A 27,443-nucleotide genomic window follows, 5' to 3' on the forward strand; every position below is an offset into this window, starting at 1 on the left:
CCAGGATTTCAATGAGAGACTTTTTCAAGCTGTTAGCCTCTGATAACAGTGAGTTCAAAATTTTCTGGCAGCTGCTATTAAAATGTGGTGACATTTGAAAGGCACTCTGAACGTTTACAAAAATCAATCAAGTAGTAAATATAAGAATTCTGGGTGTATTGTCTAGCTACACCTCTACCTCAATATAACGCTGTCCTTGGGAGCCAAAAAATCTTACTGCATTATAGGTGAAACCATGTTATATTGAACTTGCTTTGATCCACCAGAGTGTGCAGCTGCCCTCCCCCCCGGAGCACTGCTTTACTGCGTTATATCCAAATTCATTATATCGAGGTAGCGGTGTAATTGGCTTTGTGGTAAATGTTACCACTGAACTTCTCGATTTGCACAGAGAAGGTGAGTCTGTCCAGGTGCTCACGTGGAATATGGCATGAAGACTCACAGCTCTATGACAAATTTGTAATGTTAGTTTGGGGTTGTTTTAAGTCTGAGAAAATTGTCGTAAAAGCTTGCACATAAATTTGTTTTGTTGATGTATAGCAAATTAATAGACAAAGCTAAAATAAGCAAGAATTTTTGACACATTCCCTGTTCCAGAAATGAACCCACACAGGGTGAACAGTAATCTAAAAGTTTAATGAAAATGCTTTGGAATATGAAAGCCACTGCAGCAGAAGGCATATTATTCATTTAAACTATCCTTACAAACCATATCAAAATATACCCAGCAATCAAAACCCATTTTCACCTATAATTTTTGCACAGATTTCCTGTTTTTACTTTTAAAATGTTTATATAGTGAAAAAATACTATACACTTTCCACCAATATGTAGGAAACTATAATGTACAAATCTTCATGGGATAAGAAATATTCAGGGAAGTTTCAACACTCTTATCAAAACTCAAGCTTTTACCCTGTAGTGTTAAGAGCTGTGGTGACTTCAGCTGTACTTGTAACTTTTCTGAGTTCCTTAAATGTGCTGCGGTCTGTAAGAATTCTTAACAGAAATCAAGATGCTGCTAATCAGCCTTGACATGTATTTCTGCCCCTAGAGAAGCCCACGTAGCTTCTCCAAGGACCATTTCTGGGAAGGAGAAAATCTGTAGGCAGGATAATAAATGGTGAAGAAGGAGTAAGATAAAGGTCAGTCATTTCATATCAAAACTTTCCCTGTAAAATAAGATCTGAAAAGTGACAAATGTATAATGTACATATGGATGTAATTGTTACAGTGGCATCCTACTCATTTAGCAGCATGGCCATTCCATGTGTAAACTTGTGAGGTCTGCACTACTAATTAGAGCATGAGTATTTGTTGAATGAGTGGAATTCTATTTTAATACATTTTGGGACTGCCCCATGTAGCAAACACCTCATTTCTTCTTTACGCAAAGAAGAAGGGAAATGTTCGTTCAACCCAAATGAAATTTCTTGGTTCAGACACTGAACCAAAAGATCAATTTTTGTTCAACCTGAGTCCCAACCACAGTACTGTCTATTGGATGAGCACCGAACCAAAGAGATGACGAGCAAAATATTGCAATAATAAGCATGGTGCGAAGCAGTAGCCTGCTTCCTTATAGGCAGAGGGCCTGAGATCCGACAAGTAACAAAGGAATTGCTAAGATGATGTTAAAAATGTTGATAAGCCTATGAAACCAAGCTGTGTTCATATGGTGATACACGAACCCCATTAAAACAAATTACGTGCTTGTTTGCACATCTCAGAATTCCGAACTCGGGAGTAGTCCTATCTTTCAGGCTATCAGTTATGCTAATTTTCTTTGCTGTTCTTTAGAACCACGTCAGTTTTTCCATCATTTCCGCATCTTACACAGCATCGTCTATGACAGCCTTGCAGCAAATGGACAGGAATCTTGGCTTTTCTTCTGTTTGTTTTGAGTAAAATTATGAGTCACATTAAGGGGGGAAAATAACTACAACCTTCAAAAGGGGTTGCACTGATATCTGATGCAAACAGACACTAAATATTCAGAACTGGAAAAAGCCAGTATTCATTACTGCAAGGCTCCCTCACTGTAAGGCTGGATTTGGAGGCAGGAGGGTTGGCCGGGTATTTAGTGGGAATGTTTATTAAGGAGTTCAATAAATGTTGACTTCCAAAGTGCAGAAGCTTTGTACAGTTCTGGGCCTTATGGCAAAGAGCCTTATCAACAGCAGTCTTGTGGTCTAAGTAACCAAGAAAGGCAGAGCATATCAAGATGGCTTCATGAGCGACGCTTAAAGCCATTGAACAGAAATCGGAAGCCAGTAAAAGCTTCTATAGGATGCAGTTGTCTGGCTGAAACTCATGGCAGTGGCTTTCTAAGAGGGACAGCGGGTTGTTTGCTTTTCATTTCTTTTCTTCCTTGTCTGAAACTTCCACAGAAAGAATCTGTTCGCTGCTTTGTGGGGCAGGACTCATGCGAATCAAGACTGAATTATCTGGAGACTTTGAGACGATATCCTCCTTGTCAGTGTGGTCACCTGATTTGCAGGAGGCTCTAGATGAATCATGGCGGACTGGTAACTTCAGCAGAACTGGAGTCGAACTGGATTCCTGGAACACAAATAAAACAAAGTGAAAGTGATGAGGCCCTAATCTATGATTGGGACCCTTAAGCACTACCACAGTATTAGTAACATGAATTAATGTGTCTGGCAGAGAGAGAAAGGAGAATTTCAAGCCATTTTGCTGAGTCTGAATTCGTTATCAAGATTTCACCTCACTATGATGTTTTTCCTTTTGGTAGGGGAAGGTGACTTATATGCTCAAGAAACAGCTAGAGATCAAAGACTCACAGACTTTAAAGCCAGTAGGGACCATCGTGATCATCTCATCTGACCTCCTGCACATTGCAAGCCACAGAACCTCACCCACCCACTCCTGTAATGGACCCATAACCTCTGGCTGAGTTACTGACATCCTCAAATCAAGATTTAAAGACTTCAAGTTACAGAGAATTCACCATCTGCTCTAGTTCAGACCAATAAGTGGCCCATGCTCCATGCTGCAGAGGAAGACAAAAATCATCAGGGGTGTCTGCCAATTTGACCTGTGGGAAAATTCCTTCCCGACCCCAAATATGGCAACCAGTTAGACCCTGAGCATGTTGGCGAGACCCAGCAGCCAGACACCCAGGAAAGAATTCACTGTAGTGACTCAGAACCCTCCCCATCTAGCGTCCCACCTCCAACCGTTGCAGATATTTGCTACCAGGAGTCACAGATGGGCCACATGGCATTGCATGCAGTCTCCTCATACCATCCCCACCATAAACTTATCAAGATCAGTCTTGAAACCATTAAGATTTTCTGTCCCCTCTGATCCTTTTGGGGGGCTTCTTCTAGAATGTCACTCCTCAGCCGGTTGGAAACCTTTGCCTAATTTCAAGCCTAAACTTGTTGATGGCCAGTTTATATCCATTTGTTCATGTGCCAACATTGGCACTTAACTTAAATAACTCCTCTCCCTCCCAAGTTTTATTCTCTCTGATGTATTTACAGTGAGCAATCATATCTCCCCTTGGCCTTTGTTTGGTTAGGCTAAATGAGCCAAGCGCCTTAAATGACCTCTTGTAAGGTAGGTTTTCCATTCCTTGAATCATCCTAGTAGCCCTTTTCTGCACCTGTTCCAGTTTGAATTCATCCTTCTTAAACATGGGAAGCCAGAATTGCATACAATACTCCAGAGAGGTCTCATCTGTGCCTTGTATGATGGTAATAACACTTCCCTATCTCCACTGGAAATGCCTTGCCTGATGCATCCTTGGATTGCATTAGCTTTTTTCATGGTCACATCATATTGGTTGCTCATAGTCATCCTCTGTATTGACCAATACACCCAGGTCTTTCTTCTCTGTTGCTTACAACTGATATGTCCCCAATTTATAGCAAAAAATCTTGTTGTTAATCCCTAAATGTATGACCTTTCACATTGCACTATTAAATTTCATCACATTTCTGTTACTCCAATTTTCAAGGTCATCCAGATTATTTTGTAAGATATTCTGGTCCTCCACCATATTGGCAATACCTTCCACCTTTATGTCATCTGCAAATTTTGTTAGACCACTCCTGTTTTTTGTGCAAGGTCATAATGAAAATGTGAAATAAGATTGGTCCCAAGACTGATCCCTGAGGAACTCCACTAGTAACCTCCCTCCAGCCTGACAGTTCACCTTTCAGTTTGACCCACTGTAGATTTCCCTTTAACCAGTTCCTTACCCACCTTTCAATTTTCACATTATTAGTTAAATTGGAGAAGATGAGGGTTAATTTCCCATGTGGAACTGTATCAAATGCCTTACTGAAATCCAGAAAGATCTACTTAATTTCATTTGTCTAAAAAAATCAGTTATCTTCTCAAAGAAAGAGATCAGGTTGATATGGCACCTTTTGATAAAGCACGTTGTATTTTATCCGAATTATCATTTACCTTTATGTCCTTCACTACTTTTTTTTTTTTTCAAAATCTGTTCAAGAGCTTGCATACAATTGAGGTCAAACTAACGGGCCTGTAGTTTCCTGGATCACCTTTTTTCCTTTCTTAACAATAAGTACTATATTAGAGTATGAACCAAAGGGTATGAACCCTGAGTTTACAGATTAATTAAAAATCCTTGATATTGGGCTTGCAATTTTGTGTCCAGTTCCTACTGAAGAAGGACAAAGACCTACCTGTGTTAATGTGGGTTATGAATGGAATGCCTTAATTACAATTCATTCTCCATTACTATCCAGAATGTGTTGTGTATGTCAGCATCTATATTCTCTGCCACTTTTAACTATTCTTTAATTCTTGTTACAGCATTTAAGTGTATGAAGCCTTCTTATTCTTTTACGAAGGACGCTAGAAATATATATCATTGTTCTATGTATCTTTCTAAATACGTATACAGCCCTCCTTACCATGGTACCTTAACGCTACTACTAAGCAAAGACTTTCAGTTATGATACTGTCTGTATAACATAGTGATTATAATACATAGGTATATCTAATTAATAAAAGCACAGTCCTTTAGTATATTCATATTAAGGTTTTTACTTTCTTAAATTCAGCAAATCATATGCAGATAGAATCACTACTGAATACTGGAGCGTGACTTCTGCTACAGTCACACGGCTACAAAGCTGGACCAATATACTTCCCTGTGGATGCTGGATGTCTGGCTGTGTACTTGTCTGTCACTTTAACATAATATGGATTGGCTCTATGAATGTTACACAGTAGAGTGGTGTGTGATGTGGATATATGTCCACTGCAGACTAGAATGAGACCTAAATTTTTCACATTATTAGGATCTCCTCAATTGAAAAGCTAATGTGTTCTTCTACTAGGCCACAGATCAAGTTCATACATTAGCCCACTGGATTACAACGCCTTTCTGCAAGGGTTTCCTCAATCCATCTAGGACCACTTTGCCATTTATTCCATATTGCTCTCAAACTTAGTCTGACATCATATGAAATGAGTTGGTTATCTCAGATGATTTTTTCATGGACAAATTTCTGTCCAAGATTGCCACCAGTTGGCACCCTTGTAGATAGTCCAAGCAGAAAAGTGAAAGAAAGAGTGAGCGTGTAGATTGTGATCAACCAATTGTTCATTATTGTTCAGCTGAAATATAGACTCTCTGCTGCTTCTTGTTAAGTCTCCATGGACAGTGTTGCAAGATGATAGTTTCATTGTGAATGAAAGAACAAAAACTCCAGTCCTTTGTCCTTACCTCCATAACTTGCATTGCTTTCAGCTCTCTCAGTTTCCATCTGATATGGGCAAATTTTCCTCTGCCTCCCATCTTTCCTGCAGCTGCCAGGGCAGCTTGAAAGAGTTTAGGTGTCCCAGGTCTTGGAGGAATGATAAGCACATCTTTTGGCATGCCCTTTTCTTCTTTGGGTTTATTGTTGTTTTTCAGCATTTTCCTAGAATAAGAAAGAGACTAATTTTGTCCAGAGACATGCAATGTTGGATTAATTTTCTAACACAGACAGTTCAAGTTTTGCAGCCGTTAAAGGCACTCTCAAACACATTAGACTTTGTTGCAGAGTAGAGCTGGGAAAATTGTGGGGAAAAAATTCCTGTGATTGTTTAAAAAAAAAATTTACGAGTATGAAAATGAAATTCAACAAAGACAAATGTAAGGTGCAACATTTAGGGAAGAAAAACCAAATGCACAAATACAGAATGGGGAGTAACTGGCGTGGCAGCGGCGCTGCTGAGAAGAAGCTGGGAGCTGTGATGGATCACACCCTCAGCATGAGTCAGCAGTGTGATGCTGTTGAAAAAAAGCAAATGCACTTTTGGGTTGCGTTAACAGAGACACAGCATGCAAGTCACAGGAGGTGATAATACTGCTCTACTCAGCGCTGGTTAGGCCTCAGCTGGAATACGGTGTCCAATTTTGGTCACCAATGTATAGAAAGGAACTAGAAAGGATCCTCAGGTGAGCGCCAAAAAGTTAATCAAAGGAGTGGAATGCAGCCTCGTGAGCAAAGGCTGAAGGAACTGGGTGTGTTTAGTTTGGAGAAGAGGAGATTAAGGGGGGATATGACAATGGTCTTCAAATCCTTGAAAGGCTGCCATAAAAAAGATGGAAAAAATTGTTCTCTCGTGTCACGGAGGGCAGGACAAAAGGCTTCAAACTGCAGTCTTGCAGATTTGGTTTACATCTCAGGGAAAACTTCCTAACTGTAAAACCAGCAGGACAGTGGAACAAACTGCCTAGGGAAGTCATGGAATCTCTTTCACTGGAGGTTTTCAAAAAAAGGCTGGAGGGCCACCTGCCTTGGATGGTTCAGACACAACAAATCCTGCATCTTTGCAGTGGGTGAGACTGGATGATCCTGGCAGTCCCTTCTAACCCTGTGGTTCTATGATTTGATGAGTCTGCTTTGGTTATGTTTGTTCCCATGTTGCATTCACAGTTCCTGTGTACATTGGAGTGATGAAGTTTGACAGGTACGAATGTGTGCAGAGAACAAATTTAGTCACATGCATTATTCTCTGCAGAAGCCAATTGTAAATGTGCATGCACAAATACATACATTTCAGAGCCGTGTTATAGCTACATTCACATGTACCTATGTCCACGTCACTTGCACTTTGCCCACCTACCCATGTCCCTCGGTCTACTTCTAACATTCTAGCCTGGCAGCTAGGTAATAGTAGAATTCCAAACCTCTGTGCTGCTGTGTTGAATAGAATGAAAATTAATTATTGAGATTAAATTACTAGAGGAGAAAATTTAGGCTGAATATCTAGGAATAATTTTTCACAGGGTGTGGTAGCAGCCACATTGCTTGACACATTTAAACGTAGACACAAGTAAACAGGGAACAATTCTGCAATGCCAGAGGGATAAACTAGAGGCCCTTAATTAGTCTTTTCCATTCCTGAAGTGCAGATGATGTCCTGACAAGCCTAGGATGAAAAACGGCAATAAATGAGGAAAGGAAATTACTAGCACTGTCCTCAGCAAAACTGACGAAGAAATACATCTTAAACTACAGCTGGGATTTGTAGTAGTCAGAATGTAATTACTGAAGACTCAGCTGTGACACCATCCCCAAGGAAAGATAGTTACACTGCTCATGAGCGGGACAGGAACCAGTCTGTGATTCTGTGTCACAGACTAGCTCCCCGCTCTTGCTCCAAGAGGTGGTGAGGATAATCTGCTTCACCTCTATACCTAGTTCAGATTACTTGCCTTGACACGTTGGCTCAGCTGTACTGGCTAGTGCATGAGTGGGGGGGTGGGGAGCCAAGGCACTGCTCACTCCCCAGTATCCAGGGCCGGCTCCTAGTTTTTTGCTGCCCCAAGCAAAAAATTTTTCTTGCGCCCCCCGCCAGCCCTGCCCCAACTCCACCCCTTCCCCGCCCCATTCCACCCCTTCCCCAAATCCCCAGCCCTGCCTCCTCCCCCAGGCATGCCGCATTTCCCCTCCTATCCCTTCCTCCCAGGCAAACCTGGGAGGGAGGGGGAGAAGAGGAGTGGTGGCGTGCTCAAGGGAGGAGGCGGAGGCGAGGTGGGGGGGTTCCTTTGCCCCACCCAGGTTACTTCCTGTGGCCCTCTCCACGCCCCCCACGGCCGCACCTCACCCCTACTCCACCTGCTCCCCTGAGCGTGCCACCACTGCTCCACTTCTCCCCCCTCCCTCCCAGGTTTGCTGCAAAACAGCTGATTCGCACGGCAAGCAGGCGAGAGAGGGGAGGGAAGCAGAGTGGTGTTGCGCTCAGGGGAGCAGACGGCAGTGGAGCAGAGCTGAGCTGGGGGAGAACAGTTCCTCTGCCCCCCCCGGGTTACTTCCTGAGGCCCTCCCCACACCCCCCACCACCGCAGCTCACCTCTGCTCAGGGCCAGCTCTCGGCTTTTTGCACCCCAAGCAAAAAAAAAAAAAAATAGAAGGAGCCGGAATGCTGCCCCTTGGAAAGTGCCACCCCAAGCACATGCTTGGAGCGCCGGTGCTAAAGCTGGCCCTGCCAGTATCGTAAGTGTGAAACAGGAAGTAGAGGCTGCTCACCCTCTGTGTTGCTACTTGTGATTTGGGTTGTATACGTAGGAGAGCAACGTGATTCCTAAAGCTTCTGCTTCAGCTAGTGTCACAGTTTGGCCCTTACATTGCAATTTGATCAAGGCAGATAAATTAAATTTTCTTGTGAAAAGTGCCATGGAAGTTTGAAAATGACAACAAATTTTAGGACTTCAGTTTAACATCCCATCTGCAGAACACCAATTACAACAGCACCAATGCTGACTCAAAGGGAAGAGCACTGTCTGCTGAAACATCAACGATTCCTGTGGCACCTACGTTTTTCATCTCTCTCCAAGTCCTGATCAGGCTCAAGTCTGCTTCATTTATGAGAACTGATATAACTGAGGCCCAAAAAGAAAATGCATGTACAGTCTGGTGTGCTCAGCACTGAACATTTTCCCTTAATGCTTTGGGTGTAATTCCTCCATTGTGCAACCCCAAAGATCACCTGTTCTTTCAGACTTTGAAAACTATATCAGCATGTTTATGATAAATGACATTTTAGGAACATCCTGTCACTCACCTAGCCTTCTTACGCAGCAGCTTCTGAGATTCTGGATAATGCACCAAAATTTCATTCAAGTCCTTCTTCTCCAAGATGAAAAGGTTAGTAAATCCATGAGCCACAACATTTGCTGTGCGACGATTTCCACCTCCCACTGCCAACAAGCTAATTAAAATACCAAGAAACGTTAAAACTATTGTAGGTAGGGCCAGTTCAGTTTTTATCATTTAAAATCTGAGCTTTCACATGGTTTGATCGCAGAGTTTGCTGCAGGAGACGTGTCACTGGTGTACTTGGAGCTCAACTTCTGCCAACTGTGACATTTTACGCATCTAACATTTTAAGTGTTTTGATGATACACTGGTATGAAAGTCACTACATAAAAATGATTTCATTGTAGTTATTTTATGATATTGCTCTTTAAAACTAGCTTAATATAGACAGAAAAGTACCCACCACCAGCGTGTTACAAATCACTTCTGCACTCTGGGCAGCTATGCACAAATGTTGGATATTAACAATAGTAGTGACAGTCGTTTACATACTACCATAGTAACCAACTTTATGTAGGATAACCAGGTCAGCGTTTTAGTTCCACCCTTCTTCATTACCACTGCAGAGTATGTAGATCATGGCCAGTAGAGATGCATAGATCTTTTTAAACGATAATATTTTGTTTTCATGTTTGTATCTCAAGCTCTTGTTTCTGCTTTGGGGTCGGAGGACCTGAACAGCCAGCCTAGCTCATTATAAATATGTTCTCTCCCTGATAACGATGAGTTATTTTCACTGTGCTTTGATTTCACCCATTCTCACTCACATGGATTCCCTACCTGAAGCCATATCCGTCCACGGCAAATGGCCTAGAACAGGAAGCTTGCATTGGTTTCTTTTTGAGTGATTTGTGATTGTAATTTCTTAATGAGTGATTTGTTTTTATCCAGGGGGACCCTGCATATCTTTGTTCCAGGCCTGTGGTAACCCCATTTTTATCTATTTCTGACCATATTGTGGTCAGCCATCTTTTCAGCTGAGAAGCACTGCAGAGGACTCTTGTCGATGCTGTTTAATCAGCCAGGATGGTTGTTGATGACCAATATAAGACATTCCCTTTTTCTCTTCCCCAAGAGAGTTGCCTTTGCAACTATCACTAGACAACCAAGTCAGTTCATACAGTGTAGACTTACATAGAATGGAGTCAGGGAGACAATGATAGTTCGAAAGTTTAAAATTAAAAAGTGGAATTTATTTGTGTTAACAGATCTCAGTGTTAAATTGTGACCCCTTTTAATGATAACAAGCAAACAGGTCCTAACAATGGATCCTCCTTTCCAGATCTGATTTCCAAATTTTTATTTTTCTCCACCTCTGCCTTATTTCCCCAACTTCCTTCTAATCTTAGTCTTAATCTTACACTTTATTCTCCGAATTCCCCACCGATCCTCTCTCTGACCTTATTTCTCCAAACACAGATCCAGCTTTCAGTGTCACAAGCACAGTTTTGCCATCAGGTCCTCCAAGCACCTGCACCTGTCCAGCTTGTATAATGTACATCTCTCGGCCAATTTCCCCCTGAAACAAAGATTAGAACAACTTGTAGGGTGTGCACCGGTCATCCTGCTGGAATCCAGAAAGAGGAGAAGAAACAGTATGGAAAATATACAGAGACCCTGATGCTCCAAGTTAAACTATTCAATTACTTCACTGATGTTGTTTTATTCTGTCTCATAAAGATATTTTCATAGCTTTCCACTTGCCGCTCATGAATGCTGGAGGTTCCAAAACGGGAATAGGTTTTATCATTTTTTTTTAAACAAATGCTTCTCAACATGTTTTCTAAATATTCTTCCCTTTGGTTGTTGTTTTACCCTGCTTATTCTCAGTGGTTATTGTTTAATGAGCACTCACAGCTGCTTTCCCCCCTGTATTTTTTCCAATTGGTGTTAGTGCCGTGCACATTGAAATCAGCAGAGGTCACTCTTTGCACAATATGATAAGTGACACAGAGCATATTTTTGCTTTGAATCTCTCTTGCACAACTTAATCAGTTCCTAGTGTGTCAGTGGCTCTTCTCCTTGCTTCAAGTAGCTCTCAGGAAGTGCAGCACTGGAGGTGAAACACAGGGGTGGCCAAAAGGGGCTATACTGTTCTGGGAACTGTTGTGGTTCCCGGCATAACCGAGATGCTACCTTACTTTACAGCAGCCCTGGATGACTGCCTGTGGGCTGCTCTACAGCTCGGCATAGCTGGAACACTTTGCGCTCCATCTACTCTCACTCTTGTCCCCAACATCCACGCTCTCAGTATACACCTGCTCCAGAGGCTGCACAGGAGGGTAGTGTGAAGCTGCATAAGCCAGCCTTAAGCTACTTCTGCACCAGGGGAATTCCCCAGGAGACCTTTATGATCCCTTTATGCCTCTGGATGGCTGTAGTGTCAACCACAGTATGGTCCCATCTCTCAGTTAACCTGGTGTATCTCCTTGCCAAACGCACTGGTCAACGAAATCCATATCATTCCAGCAACGAGCTTCCACTTCTGGCCCTGCCTCTTCCCCACCACATATGGAGCATCACTTTATTCCAAGTCTCTACAGAGAATTTATGTAAAGAAAATGCTTGTTACCTTCTTACACACATAATCATTAGGTAAGTAAACAACAGATCGGAGCCTCTTCAACATGTCGAAAATCATCTGCCGGTCACAGCCCTGAACCCAAAAGAGGAAGTGGAATTACTTAATTTGTAGGAGCCTCTCAGGAGTCAAGTAACGTACGATCTAAGAAGGTAGACAGTACCTGAAAGAGTGCCACCTTGCTGACTATGTTGTAGTTCACATCAATAGCAATATCCAGCCTCATCTTGTCTGGCAGCTGCACCATCAGCTCTGATTCATCTGTTAAAAGGGGAAACAAAACAAAGAACTGGCTACTTACAGAAATGTACCCAGCTTTCCAATATGGAGCTCGGTAACAAGTCAGTGAAAATCGTGGTTTTCCACAACGGGATGAGTTAGCAGGAAAGACAGGTTTTTCCTACACAGGAAGTTGTGATTTGAGCAACAATCTCAATTCAACTAACTTCATCTATAGACTGGGAGTTGCAATCTTGGAATGTGTTGTTGTATGATCATGCTAGTTCACTAACAGGCTAGGAATTAGAATCCTGGTACTAGTGTAGTGAACAGTATAGAAATAGGGTAAAACAAGGAAGAAATATAGGGGAATAAGTAAAATGAGAAAGGAAAAAAAATCTCACAAAATCCTTAGGGTTAGTGCCCTAATGCTGTGCTGCCGCGGGCCTTGCAAAATGACTGCAGTGACTTTCCAAAACTCAGCAGTGCCCCTTTGGGTTTAATTGGAAAATCTCAGTGTAATTAACTGTGGAGGAGGGAGACTAGACAGAATGACACATATCTCTTGCTCTAGACTAGGGGTTCTCACAACAAATTGTTGGTGGCCTCAGAGTGAGGCAACCAACTCTTGCTGGTGGCTGCTATGACACTTTTTCCTAAAATATTTAACTGTAGGAAAAACAAATAAATATGCACATATACTCATCCAAATCATAGTAATTTATTTATGTAGGGTTTTTTGCAGATTCAGTAATAAAAATAATGGACAGTTGTGTCTAGTCTTTACTGGAAATACAAATAAGGTGCTTTGCATGTTCTTGTCTTTTGTTATTGTTTCTTTTGCTTTTTTGGTTTTCGGGTTTTTTTAGATTTGCTAGCAAGTAAGTCTGCTTCTGTGACATTTGTATGTTTGCTAATATCACTTTTCACAGCAGCAGACTTGCTAGCTAGCTTGGAGGCAGTGAAATATGATATTAACAAACATACAAATACCACTTTTCACAGCAGACTTATTCAAGCGTGGCAAGCCAGGGGACAAATTAAGCCTTGGTCAGATGGGAGGGTGGGGGCCAAGGGTGATAATGTGAATAGGTGAGGGACCGGAGATTAGAGCCTGCCAGGCCCTGCGGCTCGGGGGCAGAGCCCGTGGCAGGAACCTGCCACCACACAGCCAGAGCCCATGTCCAGAGCCTGCTGCTATATGGCCAGAGCCTGCCTCCTGCCGCCTCAGCGCTAAAGCCAGAAGCCTGAGCTTCACCACCCGTGGGAAGGTGAAGAACTCACACCAGCTGTCTGCTCCTCCAGCATTTGTGCTTCCAGAGGGAGTTATGGCCCAACCCCTCTGGGCGGCCCAGTCACTGCCCAGGAGGCTGTGGCCGCAAGAAAACCCTTGGTGGCCGCATGCAGCCACAGTGGCCACATTTGAGAAACGCCGCTCTAGACCATCTGCAATTGACACTGATAACCAGTTCACAAAATGTTGTAAGCTGCAAGCTTCCACTGATGTTCATAGGCCAAGGTAAAAATATCAGAAAGACATGAACTTAAAGTATTAATAAAGACAGTAACCTAAATACAGCTAATTCTTACCTAACATGCCTTGTGAATGCCAAGTGTATTCATACCATGTTTTGACCCGATTCTGAACGGATCTGGGGATTTTGTAGAAATTCATGTATTTAATGGTACTGTCCATGCAATTCCGATAATAAGTTTGTCCTGCTGTAGCAGCGCCAACTACATCTCTCATCTGAGTTGGAGGAGGGAAAAGAACAAAATTAAAGGAAATAGTTTATTCATCATTCCTTATAGTTGTTAAGTATCCAAAAGACTATTAACAACTAGCTTCTTGGACAGAACATACATTGTGTATCACAACAGAGGATCTGCATCCTCAGACTCACAAAACCATTGGCATGCAGCAGGTCAGGAGCCCCTCCATATTAGTAAAACAAACCTTAAAATAATGTCAGAATGAACAGTGATGCTATTGGGATTTTTCAATGTATGAAGTACCCAGCGGGTACTTTTTGGGAAACTGAAAAATGATTTCAGAGAGGTGACCTTAAAAATAACAAGCACTGTGAATCTGCATCATACAGAAGGGAAGATAGATTGATTATTCACTTACCTGGCCAATCATGACAGAGAAAGCAAAGACCCCTGTGAAATAGTTCAGAAGCTGGAAGAGTATCTCAAACAGAGTTTGAGGGTCAGGCAGTCCCCCAATAGTAATTAGAGTCTTGACAGCCCAGTAATAGCAGCGGATATAACTATAAAGGGGAAAACGAACAACTTTTCAAACAGTTTCCTTCACCTGAAAAGTCAGTATCTGCTTTATACCATTAGAACTGCTCTGATACAGTCAGCAAGAGACCACTTGGAAACTACAGAGAGAACGGTTATGTGGTGTGACGAACTGGGAAAGTTCTTAATGTTTTCTCTGAATACTGTGCTGGTGCCTCAGTGTCCCCATGGCAGTTCTTAAGTATCTGGCAGAGCAAAGGGCCAGTGCACCTAAATGCCTGGCACTCTCTCTCCTAGCAACTGATGGCCTGGGCCCCTCCCTGCAAAGGTGCCAGCTGAAGGTGTTGGAGACAAAGAGATCAGGTGACCTCCTGGCCCGGGAAAGGGGCTGAGCAGAGAGGAGGGGCTGGGGGGGGTTGTGAGTCTGGAGCTGGCTGGGGTCAAGGGTGGAGGGCAGACCTGGGGGTCTGGCTCACTGCCCCCCAGAATGGACCCAGCCGAGGGGTCCGGTTCGCTGTATCTACAAGCTCTGTTTTAGACCCTGTTCCTGTCATCGAATAAACCTCTGTTTTACTGGCTGGCTGAGAGTCACGTCTAACTGCAAAGTGGGGGTGCAGAACCCGGTGGCTTCCCCAGGACCCCACTGGGGTGGACTCGCTGTGGGAAGCGCACGGAGGGGCAGAGGATGCTGAATGCTCCAAGGAGAGACCCAGGAGGTGAAGCCGTGTAAGCTTCTTGCCCTGAACAAGTCTGCTCCAAGGGAGAGGAGGCTCCCCAAAGTCCTGCCTGGCTTGGTGGGGAGCAGTTCCAGAGCATCGCCCGGGGACTCCGTGACATGTGGTGAAAAAGGGAAAACTAAGGGGGTGAAAGCCTGTCCTCTCCCTTAAATGCAAACATTCCTGGAAAATCTACAGAGATAAAGAAGTTTAGGGGACAGGTGGAAAACATGGAGGCACTAAAGCTTCTTAGAGAAAAAGTCTCCAGAATTTTTTTAAATGACAAAACTTTTTTTTCCCCCCTAGTCTAGTTCTTAGTAATGGCTGGACCATTTTGGCAGAAACATAACAGAATAATAATAATGATAATCATTCATACTCAGGCAGACACATGGCATGTCAAATTTCAACCTAATGGTTAAAGTTTACCAAAGTTATAAGCAATGGAGGGTGTTATAATGGGAAGTGTCAGGCAACCTTAATAATAGGCAGCGCTACCAGCCCTGGCTATATAAATAAAATAGCGCTGATACTGTATAGGCTTTTGACTTATATGTCAAAAGTGCTGTGTTAATTCAGACTTGGCTGCATCCTGTCTGTCTCTTTATCACTCCTATTCTGCTGCATTGGCCTACTGGAAAACAGAAGGCACGCGTACTTAGTACCTGTTTCCCTTCCCGTCATAGACCCATATGGTAGAACCCAGTCCCTGGTACGATGATGCCCAGTAATACAGGCATGAGTTCACATGTAAGCTGAAGAGTAAATAAGCTGTGGTCCTTATCACTCTGCAAAGAAAGGCAACAATGAAAGAGGAAAGATTACAAGGTGTCCGATAATGAAAAACACCTTCAAATCCCCAAAAGTATCATTGTTAAAAGTGAAAAATAATTCATGGAAACACAGGGCAAGCTCTGATATTTATTGTCCTGTGAGAAAGAGAAGAGAAGTGCTTCCGAACATTTGACTCTAATTATTCCAAGGGATTCCCGGCCAGTCACACAGCTAAAGCTCTGCACAACTCGGAAAATGTAGGGGAAAGTATATTTTGATCTGCTGCTTTACACTGTTTATCCCCACCACTTCTGCCCCCAGTTGCTTTGGGAACAAAGAGATCATTTCAAATAATTTTAGCATGAGCTTTCATGAGGTACAGCTCACTTCTTCGGATGCATAGAATGGAACACACAGACAGGAGATATTTATACATACAGAGAACATGAAAAGGTGGAAGTATGCATACCAACGGGAAGAGTCTAATCACCTTTTCATGTTCTCTGTATGTATAAATATCTCCTGTCTGTGTGTTCCATTCTATGCATCCGAAGAAGTGAGCTGTAGCTCACGAAAGCTCATGCTGAAATAAATTTGTTAGTCTCTAAGGTGCCACAAGTACTCCTGTTCTTTTTGCGGATACAGACTAACACGGCTGCTACTCTGAAACATTTCAAATAATGCTGATAGCATTTATCCCATGGAGCTGCAACTGGGAAAAGGTTAATGACTAAAGGCTATTATTAATGTAGATAATTTTTCTACAGTCGTCTTTCGTCTTGTGGATCTGCGACATATCCTGGAAGCAGTGCCATGTGCTGCAATGACTGAAAATGAGTCGCTTGCTTCTTGGCTAGGGAGAGCTGGAAAAGTAATACGCTTTGGGCTGCAGAGGCCCTAAGGTGATGTTTGATTCCGGTGTGTGTCTGCCAGTCACCTCATGATGCGCTATTAGTGTTGTCAGCCTCCCAGGAGACAATTCCAGCCTCAGCAGAAGTCACTGCGATTGTGGCAGTCAATAAGGAGGAGGAAGAATTTTCTCTATCTAGAATGACTATGATTTAATCACATATGGGGAACAAAGAAGAACTATGTTTAGCTGGAGATTGCTCTATCTCCACCAAATTGCACCTCTTCTGCCTTCAGTAAAAGTACAGTCCCAAAAATATCTTCCTACAAAAATATAAAGATGTGTTAGTGGTTTGTCTCACCTGTAAACATATGCCTTGCTCAGGATAGCTTCAAGCCGGTTATTAAATTCAAAGAAGGCCATGTACTGTTAAAGAGAATGATACAATGTGCCTTAGCTTCCCATCCATCACAGCTGGTAACTAGTTTTCAACAGACATTGATGAGAATCCTTTAGTTCAGGGGCTCTCAACCTTTCCAGATTACTGTACCCCTTTCAGCAGTCTGAACTGTCTTGCCCATCCCCAAGTTTCACCTCACTTAAAAACTACTTGCTTACAAAATCAGATATAATAATACAAAAGTGTCACAGCCACACTAGTGCTGAAAAATTGCTACATTTCTCATTTTTACCGTATAATTATAAAATAAATCAATTGGAATATAACTATTGTACTTACATTTCAGTGTATAGACTATAGAGCAGTATAAACAATGCACTGTCTCTATGAAATTTTAGTTTGTACTGACTTCGCTAGTGCTTTTTATGTAGCCTGTTGTAAAACTAGGCACGTGTCTAGATGAGTTAATGTACCTCCTGGAAGATCACGGTGTACCCTCAGGGGTACATTTACCCCAGGTTGAGAATTACTTCTTTAACTAGCAAAACTATGTTTCACCTCCAGGCATCCTCCAAAAACTCTCATTTTCCTTTCAATTGTACTCCTACAGTAGTTCTGTATTAAAAACTACAAAAGGCGCGAAATGAGAGATTCCAATGCTTCTTTTAATTATCACTGATCTTTTTTATTGTATTCAGTATTTTAAGTGTGTTTTAGAGTTGGGGTAAGGTGCTGGATTGACAGCCCTGGAGACTCAAATCTTCCCTGAACCTTTCAAATCTTGGCCTTTCTCCTGCTCCTGCAGATTACTGCCAGTCCATTAGGGACCATCCTGAGACTAGTGATTCATTTCACATATGCTACAAAATAGGTGCTAACGACTTTCACTTCCTACTAATGTGGGTTAGATTTGATCTAGTGCAGGGGTCGGCAACCTCTGGCACGTGGCTCACCAGGGTAAGCACGCTGGCGGGCTCAGCCAGTTTGTTTACCTGCCGCATTGGCAGGTTCGGCTGATTGCGACTCCCAATGGCCGTGGTTCACTATCCCAGGCCAATGGGGGCTGCAGGAAGCGGTGCGGGCTGAGGGATGTGCTGGCCACGGCTTCCCACCACCCCCATTGGCTTGGGACAGCGAACCGCAGCCAATGGGAGCCACGGTCGGCCGAACCTGCCAATGCAGCAGGTAAGCAAACTGGCCCGGCCCACCAGGGTGCTTACCCCGCCAAGCTGCATGCCAGAGGTTGCCGATCCCTGATCTAGTGAATCCATAGTCCACTGAGCTGTCTAATCTTCTAGCTGAAAGTAGCTTTCATATGCACTCTTTCAGCTGTCCTCAAATTTTTAAAACATTATTGTACTTTCATTTAAAACCTTAATTGCTTCAAAATCTCTCACAGGAGAGTTGTTCCCTGCTTACATCAGATCCCATTACAGCAATGTGGAAACTTTATAATCATATGATGTGGAACTCACTCCTGTTATCATTGGAATCAGAGGCAAAACTTCCATTATCTTCAATGGACACAGGATCAGACCCTAAGTATGTGCTCTTACAGTCTTCCCTCCCCTCCCCTCCCATCCACCCCCCCCCCACACACAAATAAGAGAAATTATGATGCTTCTAATGACAACTAAAATGTATGGCAACTTTTAGTAATACCTTCAAAGGAACAAATCTCTTCCCCTCCCTGCCCCCATGCAATTGTACTGTCATCTACAATGAATCTACTTCTGCAGACAGGAATAGCGCATCAAAAACAGTACACAATTCTGTTACATTAACTAAATATGCAGTCTGCCCCCTTGTTTTTGTAACCTCCTGACTTACCTTTAAACAGCGAGGCAACCGCAAGAGAGAATTTACGCCAACTTTGAAGTAAAAGAAATCCAGGGGAAGAAGGCACAACACGTCCATCTAAAACTCACATGTGAGACCACAACAGAAAACATGGTGGTAAATTGAAATCATCATGGGGCTCTTTTGCTTCTAGTAGCACTCAGGAAAGGGTATTGGGGACCCAACTCTGACCTCATTCACTAGGAAGCAACTTCCATTGAAAATCAATAGTGGGGATCGGGGGGGGGACAGTAGGGTAAGTCAATGGAAATAAAACTCATGTTCTGCAGACTTGATTATGCACAAACTTCCATACATTTGTACACATAACAACTGGGGCACTGGGGAAGCCAACATCAAAACAGGACCTCCACCACCATTAACTGTGTGCAGCATGTTCTCTTGCTCCAACAAGCTCTCCTCTTCCTAGACCTCTCTGAGGAGGCTACTGCTGCCTTTGGCACTTACCTATCAAAGTGTGATCCCCAGTTATATATGGCTAGCCCTTGTCCAGACATACACCCAACCCCCTTTCCATTCCTTTCATACCCAGACAGGGCCATCCTAAACTGAGATACATCTGTCAAGATAATTATCACACATATTTTAAACATTATTCCAGTCCCAATATTCAGAGGTGTGACTAACAACAAGAGGATATGGATTTCAAAATATGATTGCAATGTGTTCTTTAAATAATAATACATTTGTGTAAAAATCAAACACGGTGTGTCAGACCTTGAAGCGTCGGGATTTCAGGTAGTTCTGTCGCATGGCCTTTTTATCAGTCTAGACGAGAACAGAAAACAGAGGGAAACAGAGGGAAACATCATCACTGGTTGGCCTGCACCTGACTGAAAGGCAGAGAGGAGGCACCTACACATCATCATATACTTCCTTCCTATTATATAGCAGAGGGGAGCAGAAGAGTCCTAATTATGTGGGGAAGGGATTGGGATGGGAAAGAGGGGCGGAGGGAAATGACATCTTCTCCCCATCATAGGATAGAGACTGCCATGACTTCGCCACAGTTAACATAGTAGATCTCCTGTATAAGGAAAACAAGGAGATGTGGCTTGATAAAAGGGGGTGGGGGGTGTTGAGGAACAACCTCACTTAGTGTCCTAAGGAGAATGTGAAGCTGAGTAAACTGTCGTTCCAAAAGCCTTTTATATAGCTTCTCCTCTGCACAGTGAACATATCACGTTGTGCTCTGTGGGTAAAAAAATTCACTCAGGACCCACGAAGTAAATAAGGGATGCAGTGGGAGAGCTGCCTTTTTGCTATACGTTCTTATCTTCCAACATTTGCCCAAAAAACTTTTCTATGGACTTCAAGGATTACAGCAGGAGGTACCCAAAGCAAGCCAAAGTCCCGTTTGAAATTTTGCCTTGTGAGGGAACTGCTACTAGTCGCCACTTACAATTATGTCTCCTCCTTGGACAAACTGCAGGCGGACCTGAAAGACAGTGATGTCCAGCAAGTAGATGAGGTCACAGAGATAGTCTACAAGTAGCCACCAATGGAGGTTTTCAGGCATTTGGTATGGAAAGGCCCAGCGTACTGGAATCAGCCAGCAGTTCCAATTCCAGGCCAGAACAACAAAGAACAGCCACAGCACATACATCAAATCTAGGCAGAGGGAAGCACAGGTCAACATTAGTGAGCAGTTGACAGAGAATAGCGGCATATTATCCATAGGGTTGACTGTAAGGATGAATGAATGAAGTACTAAAAATTAAAGGGAACAAAAATTCCTACATTCCAAGCACTTATATCAGACTGCCTTTGCTCTGCTTCCAGGATATATCCACTTTTGTTTTTCTTTTGCAACTACACTGCAATAGCTGCTGGCTTTGGAGAGAGGTGACTCTTAGAAATGAGCCAGGTGGTTAAGAACAGTGAGTAGCTGGTGAGGAAGGAACTGGGTTTTCAGGAGATTTTCAGAGCAGTCTGACAAAGTCTGTCAGATAAAATGGCCAAAAACCACTGGTGCATTGCCACTCTCACCAGCTTTGGGGCAACAACTGAGGCTAGCTATGATCCCTAATGGAATTCATCACTTCCTTCTGCTCTTTCAAATGAAAAAAATTCAATCAGACAGGCTCTAAATCATTCCTTTCTTCCTTCCCTGGTGTCCTTACCACACTCTCAACTCTCCCATTTCTTTCTCCTCCTCTCCTGCTTTCTTTCCATGACATCTCTATTTTTATCTTCCCTTTCTCATAAATGGAGCAGCAGCATTATCTCAACCAATAGTATTTTTCAATTACTTACTGGTGAGCGGGTCGATGCTGCTTGGGAACCGGTACTTTTTCACACGGCTTAGAAAGGGGCGGCATCTGAATTTGCAGCAGAGCATCTCACAGTAATGTTCCTCCACTTCATCTTCTGTCTCTTTTTCTTCTGGTGGCAACGGTGGTTCTGGACAAGTTTTCTTGGAAGGCGCTATGAAAATTTATAGAATTATTGAAAGCCTCATGGACTTCTCTGACAGGCTGAAGTTCTCATGTTTGTCCTTGGTCTTTAAAACTTTTCTCATATTAAATGGCCTCTTCCTGAAAGGCCAGTCTGTATTCCTAGCTAAGAGTTTTGTTAATGTTCATGACTTTCACGTTCTCTTTGCAGACCAGCCTCTCTCAAAGACTAAGGGTAGGTCTACACTACCTGTTGGATCAGCAGGCAGCAATCGATCCAAAAGGGATCGATTTATCGCGTCCAGTCTAGATGCGATAAATTGAGGCCCGAGCCCTCTCCCGTCGACTCCTGTACTCCAGCACCGCGAGAGCCGCAGGTGGAGTCGACAGGGGAGCATCAGCAGTCGACTCACCGCAGTGAAGACACCACGGTAAGTCGATCTAAGTACGTTGACGTCAGCTACATCATACACATAGCTGAAGTTGTGTAACTTAGATCGATTCTCCCTGGTATAGTTCAGGTCAAAGAAGCAGCTCAGCCTTCATGCCAGCTTACTTACTCCTGTGTCTTTCATAATCATAATATTATATTCCGCAGTTATACAACTTGAAATTTCAAAGCACTGGCGAACTGTTGGTATATTTATCCTCACAACACTCTGTTGCGGTATGGAAGTATTATTACTCCATTTTACAGATGAAACAACTGAGGAACAAAGAGATTAACCTGAATTGCCCAAGGTCACTCAAGCAGAGTAAGGAATAGAACCCAGCTCTCTTTAATTCTAGCCCTTTGCCTTAAACAGAAGACCATCCTCCCCCCCTTGTTATTGGGTAACAATTGCTAATTATGCCACATCATCTGGAGCAGTGTTTTTTGTTTGTTTGCAATGTGCTTTTTTTTGCATAGGGAACTAGACCGAAACCACCAGTCATTTCAGTAAGGCTCTTACAATAGACTTGAACACTGCTCTAAGGGGGCTACTTATATCCACACACTTCTACTCAACAATTCTGCCTCCTTTTATGTACCCTGCATCTATTCATGGAAGACAGGTAAGTTGCCAAGTTTCCAGGTTACAAAACCATATCGTCATTTTTATTGCTTGGGCTTTACGAAACCAGTTTCTATGTCTCAGGAATTTCTGCCTCTTTCTCAGCATTCCCGGTCTACTGAGAGGTCCCAAACCCAGCTGTAACTCACATGCCACAGGCGTCTCATCATCAGAGGTAGTATCTGGGTCAATCAGTTTCTCTTTCACTTTCTCAGTCCTGTCTTTAAAGAGCCTCACCAGCTCCTGCAGCCGGTCATGGATTGCCAAACTGTTCTGGCTTGTTCCTGAACCTACTCGCTCTGGCAAGCTGCAGAAAAACCATCAGAGAATTTAGTAATGTAAAATAAAAGCCAGGTGTCAGGTGACAGCCCTTTTTTTTCACCTGTAGGATCCTTAGTTAGGATTCAACCCTGTCCGTGTTGCTATTACACAACTGTACACGGTCAAGTGTGATAACTAAAGTAAATTCAGTCTCATGGGATTACAGTCAGTCAGAGAATCATAGAAACATAGATCCAGAAGGGACCTCGAGAGGTCATTGTCTCCCTATGCTGAGGCAGGATCAAGTATACCTTTAGACTATCCATGACAGGTATTTGTCTAACCCAGGGGTAGGCAACCTATGCTACACATGCAGAAGGAGGCACGCGAGCTGATTTTCAGTGGCACTCACAGTGCGTGGGTCCTGGCCACCAGTCCGGGGGACTCTGCATTTTAAATGAAGCTTCTTAAACATTTTTAAAACTTTATTTACTTTACATACAACAATAGTTTAGTTATATATTATAAACTTAGAGAAAGAGACCTTCTAAGAACGTTAAAATGTATTACTGGCATGAAAACCTTAAATGAGAGTGATTAAATGAAGACTCGGCACAGCACTTCTGAAAGGTTGCCGACCCTTGGTCTAACTTCTTCTTAAAATCCTCCAGTGATGGGGATTCTACAGCCTAAGTAGTGGTAACCCGTTCTACTGTTTAACTAGAGCAACAGTTAGAAAGGTTTTCCTAATACCTAACCTAAATCTCCCTTTCTGCAAATTAAGCTGGTCACTTCTTGTAATTACCTTCCATGGACATGGAGAACAATTGATCTCCATCCTCTTTGTAACAGTCCTTAAGGTATTTGAAGACTTATCGCGTCCTTGCTCAGTCTTCTTTTCTCAAGACTAAACATGGCCAGATTTTACTCTTTCCTCACAGACCACATTTTATAAACCTTTTAACATTTTTGTTGCTCTTCTCTGAACTCTCTCCAATTTGCTTACATCTTTCTTAAAATGTGGCACAGACACAAAATTGACCACAGTACTCCAGCTGAGGCCTTACACAGCGCAGCGGAACAATTATCTCTTGTGTCTTACATACAACATGCCTGCTGCTAGCCTTTCTTGCAACTGAATCATCTTGTTGGCTCATATTCAATTTGTGATCCATTATAACTCCTAGATCTTTTTCTGCAGTACTACTGCCAAGCCAGTTATTCTCAAGATGGATAAAAGTTGATGATTCTTTTTAAAAAATCTGATTTTTTTATTTAAATCAGATTTTATTTTAATAAAATAGAGGAGGGGGGTTAAACTTAAATTTGAAATTATGACAACCTATGTTAGCCCTAAACTTAATCTAATCTATTGAAATCATTTAATTTATGTTTTTTTAAATATGCAGTATATGTTTACTGCCAAAGTTTTAAAGAAAGTCAAACCATTGAACTGATGGAAGCCACTGGCTAAGCACTTCAAGCCAGGGTTTGTTAAGGTGCTAAACCAGCTTTTGACAGCAGTAGCCTCTTTTGCAGGGGAGAGAGAATATTTTCTTCATTTCAGTTTATTTAATTAGTCCAATTCAATGACCATTCATTCAAAGTTTAAAACCAATAGGAAGTTGAGAAAAACAGGAAAGCTTGTTTTCCTCTTCTAATATATAAATAAAAAATAGGTGTGAGAGGATGAGACTGACTATTTCTAAAATCTTAAAAGACAACAGGGACAAGACACAATCAGTTCAATTCACTAACTACTGATAATACTTCCTTTGTTAAATAAACCAGTTTTAAATGCAAAACATATTTTCATAAACTTTTTGCTTATGTATTCAGCACTGTTAAGGCAGTTTTATTTAACTAATTAAAAACAACTTTAAAATGCAAGGGTTTTTTTGCATTTGTAATTGCATTTAAATTTCCATCCAAATAGAGCGTCACACACATCACAAGTAAAAAAGTATTCATTTAGTAAATAAGAAATGCATTATTCACCATTTTCTAACATAATAAAAAATGTGAAAAATAAGACCCCAAATAAATGTAAGATCAGCTATATAACTGCTTAAATAAATGTATATGGAAATAGTGTATTCTCCTGGTTTGCAAAAAGAAGCATCAAATTTAGTGAAAGGATTGTATTTAGGTGCCAATCAACTTTTTTTATTGTTACCAACCAACGAGAATCCACTTTTCTTGAGGAAAATAACTAAAAAGTACAAATGCAAAACATATTAAAATCGAGATTTAAATCAAAGTTTCCTGCTTGCTGATTTAAATCATGATTAAAATCAGTTATTTAAATTGCTTTGATTTAAAACAATCCACCCTGGTTAATCCCCATTTTGTATATATGCCTTTGATTTTTCCTTCCTAAATGTAATACTGTGCATTTGTCTTTATTGAATTTCACCTTGTTGATTTCAGACAAATTCTCCAATTTATCAAGATCATTTTGAATTCTTGTACTGTCCTCCAAAGTGCTTGCAATCCCTCCCAGCTTGATGACATCTGCAACTTTTATAAGAACACTCTCCACTCCCTTATCCAAATCACTGATGAAAAAACTGAATAGTATTGGACCCAGGACAGACGCTGGTGTGACCTCACTAGATACACCCTCTCAATTTGACAGTGAACCTTTGATAACTACTCTTTGGGTACGGTCTTTGAACCAGTTGTACCCACCTTATAGTAATTTCATCTAGGCCACATTTCCCTAGTTTGTTTGTGAGAATGTCATGTGGGACTGCGTCAAAAGCCTTACTAAAATCAAGGTACATCACACATACTGCTTTCCCCCATCTGCTAAGCCAGTAACCCTGTCAAAGAAGGAAATTAGGTTGTTTTGGCATGATTTGTTCTTGACAAATCATGTTGGCTATTATTTATCACTGTATTATCCTCTAGGTGCTTACAGTGTCACGAGGTCATACAGTACGTTTGCTTCAAAGGGCAGACAGTGCTAGAAATGACTTGGTAATTATTAAGAATGCATGCTACTTTCTGCCATCACTCGCCATGCTCTGTCATACCAGGAGAGGGCTTTGGTTGAGAACCACTGGATGAAGCTGTGGGGGAAGCCTACGGACATGTGGGGGAAGCCTATGAACATGTAGGCTCTGAATTCCCCTTTCAGTCTCTCACGGCTTGTCTTGACTAAAAAATTAGGTCAGGTTAAAGTTAGGTTGTGCTAACTAATATGATTGCAAAGTCATGTTTAACCTCAGTGTAGACAGAGACAAGTCATGTTTAGCTGAATATCAACTGGGTTTTGTTAACGCTAAGGTTCTAATAGGCTTTATTCAAGATCAGCTGACACAACAATTTCTGTCTACATGGATTGCTAAATCAGGTAGAACATTGTGTTAGTTCAAGCGACTTCTCAAGGCCATGGTCTCGCATGATCCAATTTTTTAACAAAGACAAGCACTCAACGGGAGAGGTTCCTCTCAGGACTGTTACATTTGTGGAACACGGTAAAGAAGTCCAGGACTGAGTACACATGATGTAAAATGCCCTCTCATTCCAGAAAGGAGAAACAAGATGTTTCTGAACAACCAATACAAGTTGGCAGCACCGCATTTCTGTAATATTGTTCAAATTAAAATGCAGCCACCTTCTCTGCAAGCTAAGCCCAATCTTTCAGTGATGTCTACAAATCTGGCAGCACTTGACAATGGTATATTTTTTTTAAATCTTCCTTAAATATGAATCTGTATTAGAAAATAGACTAGATATTAAATGCAGCTTTTAAATGAGTTCTCAAATCTTTGATTCAAAATTAGATTGTCCTTTCACTACTTATACAGTCTATGGTGTTTGATTCAAAAAGTTTTAGGCCAGCAAAATCCAGGAGAACGTTTTTCATCGTAGTGCATGAAGAATAACAGGAACAGTTTCAACTTTGGTAACAGCATATTTCCTTACTCACTGCGCTGAAACATCTTACTCATCAGTGCTAGATATCCATCTGTAGCGAGGCGGTGTGGCTCCCCTCCTCCCCAGGGAGGGATGAGCCCCATTAATCACCCCCCAGGGCGGAACCACTGGGAGGAAGTCCCGCCCCTCAAAGGGTCAGGCGGCGACCCGGAAGGATAAAAGCCGGGCCTCAGCCCTCAGTCAGGGCCTGACCGCCAGCAGGAGCAGACGTGCCCGCTGACCCTCCTCACCAGGAAGCCGCTGAGGCCCGAGGCCAGTGGGAGCTGCCCCGCAGTCGCTACCACGAGGATCTGCCCCGTCCCCACTACGGCCCCGAGGAGCCGCCAGACCAGACCTGGTCCGCCGTCTCGGAGGTATTCCCGGACCTACCGCCCTGCCCGGACTGGGAGGAGCCCATGGTACTGGACACCCCAACGGACCAGGTAGGAACCAGGGGGGAGGCTGGAAGTAGCCCGGGGGCAGCTGACCTTAGTCAGGCTGCAGAAGGCCCTGCGCCTATGTCAGTGTGTTTCGGTCAGGACCCCCTTCCCCACTGACCGCCACTAGCGGCGTCAGCCGCTATTAGGGCCCCGGGCTGGAACGCAGAGGAGTGGGTGGGCCTGCGTTCCCCCTGCCACCCGTAACCGGGTGGCAGACTCTCCTCCCCTGTTGCCACTGCTCTGCCCTGCTCCAAAGGGCTGGAGCTGATAACAGTGTTTGTTGGTGCCCCGCCCGACCCAAGGGCTGGGCCCCTATTGACTTTGCCACTGCTCTGCCCCCAAAGGGCCAGAGCTGATAACTGTGTTTGATGCCCTGCCCGAACCAAGGGCTGGGCCCCTTTTGACTTTGCCACTGCTCCGCCCTGCCTTAAAGGGCCAGAGCTAATAACTGTTACTGTGTTTGTTGGTGCCCTCCCAAACCAAGGGCTGGGCCCCTAGAATTTAACTGTGTAGCTGTTCGGTCCTGCGCACAGGGTCCGAACCGCCGGAGCGGACTGCGATCCCGAGGGCAGAGGCCCTTGGACAATGAGACGAGGCCAGTGTGGCTCCCCTCCTCCCCAGGGAG

General features: G+C 42.9%; 1 protein-coding gene across 1 annotated transcript in view; it reads right to left on the reverse strand.

The window, feature by feature from the left end:
• Window positions 1-615: 615 nt before the first annotated feature.
• The window catches only part of CNGB1 (cyclic nucleotide gated channel subunit beta 1), a 43,703-nt gene continuing 16,875 nt past the window's right edge, over window positions 616-27,443 (reverse strand). Inside the window, exons 5-19 of the mRNA XM_050922966.1 lie at window positions 22,343-22,500; window positions 20,999-21,169; window positions 20,145-20,353; window positions 19,460-19,510; window positions 18,713-18,799; window positions 16,844-16,908; window positions 15,524-15,646; window positions 14,027-14,168; window positions 13,486-13,645; window positions 11,840-11,937; window positions 11,668-11,751; window positions 10,496-10,614; window positions 9,061-9,207; window positions 5,732-5,927; window positions 616-2,562 (exon numbers count right to left, since the gene is read on the reverse strand). Of these exons, the coding sequence (XP_050778923.1) occupies window positions 2,356-2,562; window positions 5,732-5,927; window positions 9,061-9,207; window positions 10,496-10,614; window positions 11,668-11,751; window positions 11,840-11,937; window positions 13,486-13,645; window positions 14,027-14,168; window positions 15,524-15,646; window positions 16,844-16,908; window positions 18,713-18,799; window positions 19,460-19,510; window positions 20,145-20,353; window positions 20,999-21,169; window positions 22,343-22,500 (2,017 nt within the window). The 3' untranslated portion in view covers window positions 616-2,355. The remainder of the gene's footprint in view (window positions 2,563-5,731; window positions 5,928-9,060; window positions 9,208-10,495; window positions 10,615-11,667; window positions 11,752-11,839; window positions 11,938-13,485; window positions 13,646-14,026; window positions 14,169-15,523; window positions 15,647-16,843; window positions 16,909-18,712; window positions 18,800-19,459; window positions 19,511-20,144; window positions 20,354-20,998; window positions 21,170-22,342; window positions 22,501-27,443) is intronic.

The sequence above is a fragment of the Gopherus flavomarginatus genome, chromosome 14, assembly GCF_025201925.1.
Source record: "Gopherus flavomarginatus isolate rGopFla2 chromosome 14, rGopFla2.mat.asm, whole genome shotgun sequence".
NCBI lineage: Eukaryota > Metazoa > Chordata > Testudines > Testudinidae > Gopherus > Gopherus flavomarginatus.